Source organism: Artemia sp. Qi Xiang Cuo, chromosome 1, assembly GCF_049724085.1.
Source record: "Artemia sp. Qi Xiang Cuo chromosome 1, ASM4972408v1, whole genome shotgun sequence".
In the NCBI taxonomy this organism is placed as follows: domain Eukaryota; kingdom Metazoa; phylum Arthropoda; class Branchiopoda; order Anostraca; family Artemiidae; genus Artemia; species Artemia sp. Qi Xiang Cuo.
The window spans coordinates 92,633,080-92,644,491 of NC_142794.1; the positions used below are offsets into that span (position 1 = coordinate 92,633,080).

The 11,412-nt window shown below is 34.3% G+C and overlaps 1 protein-coding gene across 1 annotated transcript in view; it reads right to left on the reverse strand.

The window, feature by feature from the left end:
• LOC148956926 (uncharacterized) overlaps positions 1-11,412 on the reverse strand; it is a 160,892-nt gene that overhangs the window by 88,354 nt on the left and 61,126 nt on the right. Inside the window, exons 3-5 of the mRNA XM_089087789.1 lie at positions 4,435-4,575; positions 2,410-2,574; positions 529-707 (exon numbers count right to left, since the gene is read on the reverse strand). Coding sequence (XP_088943915.1) covers positions 529-707; positions 2,410-2,574; positions 4,435-4,575 — 485 coding nt within the window. The remainder of the gene's footprint in view (positions 1-528; positions 708-2,409; positions 2,575-4,434; positions 4,576-11,412) is intronic.

Below are 11,412 nucleotides of genomic sequence, written 5' to 3' on the forward strand. Positions count from 1 at the left end.
AGTAGTTAGATAGTGCCATACTCCAAATTTGGGGAGGAAAGGTTGAATATTAAAATGCTAAATTAACAGAATATCATAAATTATGCACAATGTTTCGTGCCTTAGGGCGGGAAGGGGGTGGTGGTAAAAAATATATAAAATCTTCTATATATTGACTTGTCGGTAGATATCTCCTTTTTACTTATTTGTCTATGAAAAATAACATTTGCATCGATTTAGACGCATCTTAGTACATTTAAATTCTCTAAAGCTTATTTGTATAGGAACGAAGTTTTGGTTTTGGATGATTAAAGTATTACCATTACTGGATCAAAAAATTAATCTTGTTACTTCTACGAAACACAATTTTCTATCAGCAAATAACGATCCAATAAGTGAGGTGTCTCAACGATCCAGCAATGGAAATCGTGGTTCTACCTAGACGTAGAACCACGCCTTGTTGGTTCTACCTGAAGACCTCTTCGCTTAATTATGTCTTTGTTTTAGTAGCTGGGAGGATCGTATGCCCCATCTGTGTAGGCCACTCACCTCTTCTTTCAAAATATTGTGATTGACTTTATTTGGATCCAAAAAATTTGAAATCCTATTGCATGCTCTGTAACTTCTGTCCTTTGTCACCCCAGTTTCTGAGTAGTAAGACGATAGTAAATTGGATAGTTTGAGGTATTCCTTGTCCCAGTCTCTCATTTTTAGCCCGAGGAGCAGACCTAAGGATAAAGTATGTCAGCAAGGAAAAAAAAATATAGAACTGTAAGTACTAATAGCATATTAAGAGCATAGTGCAAGTATTTATTTAGCTTTCATGGTGGAGATCAGGCATTGCCATCCCCCCCCCCCACGCTTCTATTCTTAGATATATTACTGACATAACTATAGATATAAATTCCTTTAAAAAAAATATTGAGTCTCTAATATATCTTCAAAAGCTATACTTTTGAGCCTTTAAAGCTCTGTAAGAAAATTTTCTATTTCTGAATTAGTGATTATCAAAAAGACATTATAAATGTAACCAATCTCTTGCAATGCAGCACTTTCCAGTACAAAATGATTGGCTATAAATTTTTATTATGCGCATAGTAGATGAGACTTGAAATCCTTCGGAGGTAAAAAAAAAACGTGCTGATTGCTTTAAATAATTACCAGCGTACTACAAACGGATCATTGACAAAAAACCGTTTCTGTTCATTCACTTCCAACTGAATTTTGCAGAATTTCTAAAGCTACTTAGACAAAAAGTTAGGAGCCATTGGTCTAAACTTCAGAACTTTGTACGTGCTGTTTTCTAGTGATATTTTTCTAGTGATTTTTTTCTATTATTTCTAGTGATTTTTTTGTCTAGTTGTTTTATATTTTGGCTAATTAATTTTAGTAATTTTTTACTTTTTCTTGTGATTTTTTTAACATCGTCAGAACACCCAGAAATTCATTGGTAGAGGTATATAAACGCCCAGTTCAGGGTAAACTTAAGTGTTGGCATTCTAGTTTTGAGGAGACAGTCTGCTAGCAAGAACGTTATTATATTGCCAGAAGAAACACGATGTGCTTTTGTTTTCATTCCCGTGACTTGTTCCTTCAATGCCTACTGTGTTTTTTTTATACTTATGCACCTTAGCTCTTTTAGTTGATTCATATCAACTAAAAGAGCATGGTGAATGGCGCATGCACCATGCACCATACACCCTGCACCATATACCACGCACTGCATACACAATGCAGTTTGGTGTATTTCTGATCGAGCAACGGTCTCTTAAACTATCGGATCCGAGAAATTTTAATCTAATATAGAACAAGAGGTGTTATTGACAGGGTGTGGGGTGCCTTAAAATCCTTCTACAATATATTTGGCAGTTTATTAAAAATAGAACACAAAGTACTATAGTGTTCCATATTCATCATTTAAATTCAATTGGTGAAAATAATTAAATTAATGCAATAAGATTAATGCAATAATGCTATAAGATGAAAATGCTAAAAGGACTGTTTTCAGTCGTGAAAATGCAATACAATTTCACAAACCCCATCTCTAAATTTCTGTAAAGACAAATTTAATAAATAACATGATAGAATTAGTGAAAAAATATTATTTACCACCATTTAGATAATTACTGCCATTTTGCCAGTCAAAAACACGGTGTAGTTCAATGAAGGCTTTAGAATTTGGTAGCCAATCCTTGTTGGTAGCAACGGGTGCTAAGGGGTGCTTATCTCCCAGATGCCAAGGTATTGAAGAAATGAGTATTTTGAATTATTGTACTATTTTTAGATTATCGATTAAACAAAACCTGTCAATAGAAATGGATGAAAAGCTAATAAAATGTAATTGCCCCACCCAAAACATTTTAGGCTATTGACGCCACGCATAACCCTGGTCTGTTTTTTTTTTCGTCTAAGCAAGGTAGTGCTACCTACCATCAATTCCTCCGTAGATTTCCGCATTTGTAAGAAAAGAAGGATCTTCGTTGTGAAGGGCAAATTCCCTTGGGCAAATACCTAGACTATCATTCCAGCTTCCACTTGGGCCAACTGTTGTATGTGATAGATGAATCCTTAACAGACCTGACTGCGCAATGTCAGCTGAAATCAACAATTTATACTTATCTTAATACTTCTTTTTTGTATACATCTATATACTCCAAATAAATAGAGAGAAATGAGGAGAGAAAAAAACAAAGAGAGACACTGAAAGAGAAAAGATAAAGAGTGCGAGAGATAGGGGGGGATGAAGAGAGTCAAATATCCATAGCCAAACTAATCAGCTACAAAGAAAATATAAGGACAGTTTTGTTTGAAAAAGCATTTCAAAGAGCAGTGAAAAAAGCAAAAAACGAAAAATAGCGTAAGTACTTCGCATGTATCGAATATCTGATCTTCAGCGCAGGTAAGAATCTAAAACAACAGACACATTAACAAAAAGAAATGCGAAGAAGGGAGAAGAAAATAAATAAGAAGGCAAGAAAACTATAATATTTTAAGACAAAACTCAGAATAGTGAAAAAGAAAAACAGACCAAATGTACTGTGGTTACAGAGGCAAACATTGTAACATGATAATGTTGATTCTGGGGCCAATATTACTCAATGGAATTCTAAATTAAAAGACGCCAGGTAAATATTTAAAATGACGTTTGATTTATACGAATGTTGATATTTCAAAGCTTTCTATCTTATTTATCACAAATTGAAAGGTAGTATTTCAACATCGAAGGCCAAAATCAGTTCTGTTTAGTTCTTAACATAAAACTTAATTAAAGAATATAACTATAATTAATTAAACTAATCAAAGGATACATTAATTGCTGCTTGTTTAGGTTTTTAAGTTGAATATATTTCTCACAAAAAAAAACTTTTTTTAGACGGGAGAAGAAATGTTGAGCTTTTAAAATTTTCGAGAAGCTTCAAAAATCCTTTATTTAAATATAATTTTTATTCAGTTCAACATGAAGTGGGGAATCTAAGTAATACCATAATGTCCGTTCCTCAACCAGCCACCATTCAACCAGTTTCCTTGTTTTATTGAAGTCCTAACAGGTATGGTGTCCTTGGATCTTGCACCAGTAGGTAAATTCTTTTTTACCATACTCTTTAGGATTTCACAATTTAATCAATTTTTCAATATAACTTTTGAGGTATATTTTTGGATGCCGCTTTATCTTATAGTCTTGAAACGATACACATTAAAACGATTTAGAAGTTAAGTATTTTTCTATATGCTTCGAGCACTGAAGAACTGAATGCTGGTTTTAATTTATGATGCAGTACACAGGTCAATCTTTCTTTGTGACCAAGATAATTGCATCAACATAAAACTGTGTTTTTTCTCCTATTTAATGCTTTCTTTTTTATTTTAGTTTCATTTACTAATTGAAAACCTTAAATTCTATCGTGGGTTATTCTGAAATACGAAATTCTTTCATTATTTTAACTTCTGTTTTTGTTATAGAGTGGCTGAAAAGCCTCGCATTCGAAAAAAAAACCCAACATATTTTAAGGCAAGGTTTTTAATAATCTTTAATAAGTTATGATGTTTCTTGTTTTCTTTCCGACGAACTGGACTTTTGCAGATTTCTTCCTACATTATTTTTTTCTACTGACCTGGAAGTCAGGTGAGATTTGTATTAATTGTAATTTACTTTGTCTCGTTTGAATAAATTGGTAAGTTTTTCATTGAAAGTATCATTGATTTTAGTAGCGGGTTAAATAGCACCATTTCTTCCTTAAAGCGAAGTTTCTTTCACTTTTGGTTTTTAAAAACTATTGTTCTTTACGCCATTTTCCTTTTTAATTTACATGATAGGTAGACCAAGACTTTTTTGTAAGGTCCTCGTTTGCTTCTGCAATTCTTAGAAAAAAATTAAATATGTATTCCAATTTAACATTATAACTAGAGGGTTTGAAGCCAAATCACAAAAACAGGGTATAACAACTGAATACTGACATGCAATTGTGGTTCCCCAGATATTGTTGATTGACCGATCCAACACATTATCACTCCATTTATAGTATCCACTGCCAATCCAGTCTCTCAGTCGCACAGTTTGGGGTTCAAGGCCAGCAGCAATTCCAGACAAAAGAGCTCCTGGAATATTTAAAATATTCACTTTCAATGGTGAGTAGCTACGGCCATTGGCCCTCTTAAATAGAGCATAATCTCATATATATATATATATATATATATATATATATATATATATATATATATATATATATATATATATATATATATATATATATATATATATATATATATACATGTATATATATATGTACCTAAATATCCTTTTTTAGCAAGTTTGTTTTGAACCCGCCAGTTTTTTCAGGACAAGGTACCTGATAATTATTTACTGCTGAAGATGGGTCAGAAACAGAATTTTTTTTATTTTCAGGGATAAATTTAATATAGCTCCTTGAAGGCTCTCCAGATTAATCTGAAGGAGACTGAGAATGAACTACAAAAAATGCAAACAAATTTACAGTTCATGCTAAGTCAAATACTATCTTTCTTAATCAATATTCAAAGAAAAGAAATAGGGCCAGTTTAAAAATCAGAATGAACTACAGCCCTGTTAATAATATTAAAATAAAATCTAAAATTGAGTACTATCCTGTTGTGAAAGGAATTTTTATCTAATATTTATGGTTAACCTGTAGATAACGCTTATCTAAAATAAAGCTGAAACAAGGTTTGAAGTTCAACTTGATCGTTCATTTTAATATCTGTTCTTTTGATGCTTATGATACTTCTTTTTCGTTTTAAGTTTGATTTATTGCAAAATGGAATTTATGCTTCTTTTGTACTTTTATATCACTCTACTTATCTTTCAATTTTATCTGGTAAACTTCTTTTTTTTAACTAATCACTTTCAAATCTTTTGCATTAAATGACACTTCCGTCATATTTATCAATAGAATTATATCGTAAGTGGATTTTCCTTTCATCAGCATTACAGTCTAGAACTAAGTTTTCTTAAAGCGAACTTCCGCAAGCACGTTATAACAAACTTCTGGAAGTCACACTTCCATCTATTTAAAAGAGAGAGGAGGGGGCCGCTGGTTCAATAGCATATAATGTTGTGCCGTCGGTACTTTCACCATGCTTATATGTCGTACTAAAATAGATATATACTCCCCACTTTCTTAGCTTTTTGGGTGAAAAGAACACGGAAACGAATTTGACGTTGGATGGTACATGACTGGGAATGACTGGAACATGTCTACGTTGCAGCTAAGAGATTTTCTTGGTTTTAAACATAATATAATCAATGGTAAAAGTGCTGGAAGCGGTAGTGGCATGAATCGTGTCATTTTTGCAGAGTATCCACCCGCCTTCTCATCAGATAGTTGTATATTTCTTTACGTATCCTTTGTTGAGAGATCAAGAGTCAGTAATACCAATGTCCCTCTCCTACGTGTTCTCGAACGAAAAACATCTAATGAACATATTCATCACTTCAATATAAATCACCTCCAATACATTCCAGTCAACACTTCGTATTTGGAACTCTGTCAGTTAACATATAGAAGTGAATTGGGCGATCCTCTAGCACTAACAAAAGGTTTGGCTGTGATTACATGTCATTTAAGACCCATTAAGTGACATGAGTGAAAGAATTCATGTTGTTTGTCCTGGTACGGACTGCTATTCTGCTGCTTGCTCACCACGACAGTTGGGTCATGGAATAGACTATTAAAGGGGTGGTTCCTTAATGTCCGTTTACAGTCTTGGCAATTGGTTTTCTAAGCTGTTTCGCTCTGCACTACCCCTGGCTAAAAAATATGCTGCACCTGTTGCCACAGATTTTTCGTCCTCTACACTACATGATTGGGGCTCTTGGAAGGATTTTCAAGAAAGTGTGTCACAAAATCTCAGGTCCAGCACGCGATCCCTTGGCGAGCGATTGAAATCACAACAAAGCGGAAAAGTTTTAAAAAGGATGCGAAAAACCTCATTACTTATCAGTCTAAACCCAGTCAGAAGCGTAAAGCATCAAAAAGAAAATAAAAAAATTCAAAAGGGATTTTGCTTTACCTAGAAAATGGCATATTTATCACATAAAGAATCGTATCCTTTAGTCAACTCATCTCTAAATCTATTCAACGCAAAAAATGTAGATGTCAGTGTAAAACACGGATACTGTGAACAATTATATCCGCAACAACCGCTCTCTGAAAATGTCCATTTTCAAATTTATTCCAGTGAATATTATTTCATAGATTTTACTTCAACATTTATAGATTTACATGTCATTGTTAAAAAAATCTAACAATGAAAAACCAAGTGTAACCGAGGGGTCATCATATGAAAAGTGTGTACTACACAATTTGTTTAGACAAATAAATGTCTAAATAAATGGAACATCGGTGAGCACGAGTAATAATGTTTCAAATTATGCAAGTTATATACAGTCCATTCTGAAGAATCCAATGTCTTACAAGCTCTTGAGAGGTATGGGTATTGGACACGAATAGAAAACGGACACTGACACTAGCAATATACTTAGAGATGCGACAACTAAAGATTTACATTTAGTTGGTAAACTAAATCATGTGATACTTAATATAACTCAATGGTTGCTTTCCAATGTTAAGATTGATATAAAGCTACAACTCGTGCCATGCCATTTCATTTTGCAAAAAGTACTTAGAACTGCACCCTATGTATCAGTCTCTCTCCTCTCAGGAGTACTTCATGTACGAAAACAGCAAGTTATGAGTTCTTTTGCCTTGGCAATTGAAAAATTAAGAGCCTCTGGAAATAATATCAAATCGCTCCTTCCTCATACAATCACGAATCAACGCCATATTTTTACGGGTACGTGTACCTGTACAGATCAATCCTTTAGCAATGGTGAAGTTCCTTCAAAATTGGCATTGGCTTTTGTAAAAAGTGCTCGCGGTGTTGGATCATGGTTAAATACCCTACATAAATTTGAACTGTTGGGACTTTTATCGCTTGTGTATAAAGTAAATGGAATTCCCCTCTGCAATTATCCTTTGATAAATCCTACAGGACCCTAAATGAATTGACAATGGAATCCCTAGATCAAGATTCACGATTGTACGAAAATAGTATAACCGAAGAAATGTTTGCAAGAACTCACGGTATCATTGTGTTAGATTTGTCCGGTACTCATTATATGAGTAATGCCCAAACCAGTACTGTACGTTTAGAGTGTACCCTTGCTGAAGCGTTGACGGACAGTATTGCATTAATCTCGCTAAATCAATTTGAAACCTATTGGGAAATCGCCGCTGATGGCAGTGTTTTATTAGACTTGGTACCATGAACCTGAATGAAATAATTAATGCATTTAATTTGGATCTATGTATTTCCAAATAAAAATTCAATTACATAGTGTTGGATTTTATAGATCATATTCACCATGTTAATAATACCCTTATCATTGTTAATAACAGTCCATTCACTTTAAAGACGGGACTATGGCTATGCATCTTTCAAGCAGGAATGAATATAGAATGTTTTAATCCTCTTGGCCTACCGTCTACGTTCTACACACCCCACATTAAAAATTTCTTTGAACAGAGTGAAAAATCTAATTAAATATCAGAAGCGGGTACAAAATTTATGAACTAAAGGCTGTGGTTTTCATGTATTATTATATTTTATTTTTTGATGTCGCGGACATACTTACAGTCAATTTCTAAAGATGTATGGCGACAATCCTCGATTGAACGACTTTCTAGTTGAAATTACGCTTTCCTACCTCTACAATATATATTTTGATGCCCTAAGAGTAAAATGCTTCAAAAATTTATGTCAATTTGCTTATTAGTAAAATTTGTGAGTACAGAACACTGTGTCCTTTAGATTCCTTCTTCTGCTTATAGGTAATCATCAAAATTATACGGGGCAGCAGGTCGTCAGGATTTAACTTGTACTCATCTTGGCATGCAAAGTCAGAGTAATATTTTCTATAACATATTGTAACTTCATTTATATTAAATCTCTTTGTAAAGCCAATAATACTATCCTTATTCATATTATAAAATTCACGTGTTTCAATTTGCTTATTTGAAGCAATGTCACACACGAAATCCTCATATGAAGAATCCCTTTCTGTAAAAGCCAAATAAAAGTCTGTAGGTTTATAATCAAATTAGCCAGTATCTTCACTGCGATGTCGTAAAAACTATACTCTTTTATTATTCCAGCAATTGAAGAGTAGACCGAGTTCTTCTTCCCAAAACAATTTAAAGCTGCAACGATACCAGTCTCTTAAAAATAAACTTAACTCACGTTTAGTCTTTTTTGCAATCATGCCAGGGTAAGTGTTTTCCTATTGATTACATTCATCATAGTGGTAATTGGAGCATAAGAATCCTCTATTATGACAGTCACAAAGCTCTTCAAGACAGAAATTACAGTCTTCAAGTTGCACAGCATATCCTCTATGCTATTTACATCGATTGCAAAATTTACACTTTCCATTATAGTCATAAGCAAAAGTACAATTCTCACAGAATGAACAGCTCCCCAATGTATACAAGTATAATGGGCATGCGTAGAACATTTTTGTATGTTGACTGTCTCACTTCCAGAAAGAAACTTACAATAAAATGTATTCTAGGAGGAGTGACGTCACAATACTTGTTTAGGCATTATTTTTTTTACAAAATTGCCATATAAGCAGTGGATAAAAGCAAAATCACAATATGATTTTGTTTTGTCTTAATTAATATATCTGTAAATTGAGTGAAAGCAGCTAGGCCACGAAGACAAAGTTTCATGCAATAACCCAAAGATGGAGAATCTGAACCCATTATATCGTTAACAATTTCTTGAGAAAACAAATTTTTCTTTGAAGAGATAATTCTAGAAAATCATCATCTAAAATTAGCCACTTTTCCAATTTTACTAGATTACGTAAGATTTTCTGGTTCTCAAATCCATCCATTTTAACACTCTCACTACCAAATACAGACTAAAAGAATATCGCTAGTTATAAACCATTCTTTTTATAGTTTGTTCTCTTCAATATTTTTCGCTAACGCATTTTATCTGTCTTGTAGTCTCTGTATATGCACTAGTTTCACTTTGGCAGCAGAGAAAAATTGTTCTTCTGACTTGAATTTGCTTAATGATAGAACATATCATGCAAATATCTTGTCCCATTCTAGGGTAAGTCGGCAACCTCTTGTATCCTCCAGTGCTACTTTAACTCCAGGTTTCATTCGCCAACGCTTTCCATATCCAATAGTGTATAAGTATCTATTTTGATGTTGACACACTGAACTCTTTTTAATACTGAAGAAATCAAGGTTCATAACACCTGGAATTCCGTCGGAATCTTGTCAGGGAAGCCGTGACGTCAGAGGACTGTTGTGGAAATCCTATGGAAAAGGGATAGGGCTCCCGTAGGAATCTTGCCAGGGATGTTGTGACGTCATAGGGCTGTTGTGGAAAACCTGGGAGGGCTGTTGCAGAAATCCTGCCACCTGTGTGCTTGAAATCTTGCCACCTGTGTGCCTGAAATCCTATGGTAATTTACCACCTGTGCGCTTGAATTCATAACCCCCCACTACTTATTTTTTGCACAAACCATCAAATAAAATTTGCTTGGTTATTGTTCCCTCTTTAATTTTTTTGCTATTCCCTCCTCCTCCTCTCCCAAAGAAAATTACTCCACTCGTACCTTAAATCTTTTCTTTCTTTTATCGTAGCTATTCAAGTTGAACATGTGAAGTTTAGTGCTATTATATTATTCTCATTTTGAATGTGGCCTTGTTTATTAAGTAAAAACCCTGGAAAATGTAGAACTAGGTTCTCCAAAAGCGTTTTAGAAATTAGCAAGTGAAAATAACTGTTTTTTTTACAACCTTGGAATTTCTTATTTCCTATTGTTAGGATTGAAATTGTTCTTATTAACTGTGAAGTCTAAATTATCGGCTAACAGAATTACTCAAGTTCCTCCTCAATCCCAGTCTCTTCAAAGCCTCTCTCTTAACATCCTTTCAGGAAGTTCCAATTTCCCTTCAATATTCTTTTATGACCTCCTCCTATTCCATTCAGGGACAAACTGATTTTCTTTTGGCCCTTGATGGCTCGCTGACAAGGAGGATCTTTGGCAATCTGTGATCCTTCATCCGCAGAACGTGTCCTAGTCATCTCAACCTTTCTCTCATTATAGGTCAAGAAAGTAGAATTGAACCACATTTTGTGTACACCTTACTTTTTGAAATACGGTTAGTCAGAAGGGCACCCAAAACCATCTGTAGACAATTTCTCTGGTAAATATCTAACAAGTCCCCCTCCGCCGGTCAGAGCGCCCCACGCTTCAGAACCATAATTGACTAATGTCATCACTGTAGCTTCCAATATTCTAATCCTGGTTCGCAGACTTATTTTCTTATTCTTCCAAACTTTTTTCAACTGTAAAAAAACACCCTGAGGCTTGGCTATTCTACATTTAACATTTTCATGGCATCCACGGTCTTTACTAATAATTCTACCTAGGTAAGGGGAGCTGTCCACTTGATCAATCTTCTCTTTACCCAACGTCATCGTTTCACCATTACAGGTGCTTGCAGCATTACCTTTTCACCTTCACTTATTCCCAGTCTTCTTAAAATTAATTTTCAGACCTATTCTTGAACCTGGAATTCTCAAAATCTCCAGAAATCCATTCATTTTTTTTAATTTTCATCTAGGATGATCAAATCATTAGCATAATCTCAGTGTAGAAGAGTTTTACCTCCCATTTTGCTTCTCCTTTTGATTCCGTGCTCTTCCTTTCTCATAGCCCTTGCTATGTTCCTTAATTCAACGCACATCAAAGTGATCCATACAAATGAGGATAGAAGGTAACCCTGCCTGATCCCCGATTCACTACAAAGCCAGCTACCAACCTCATTTATACCTTAACCACAGCATTGTTATTCTCGTATATAGAACTTG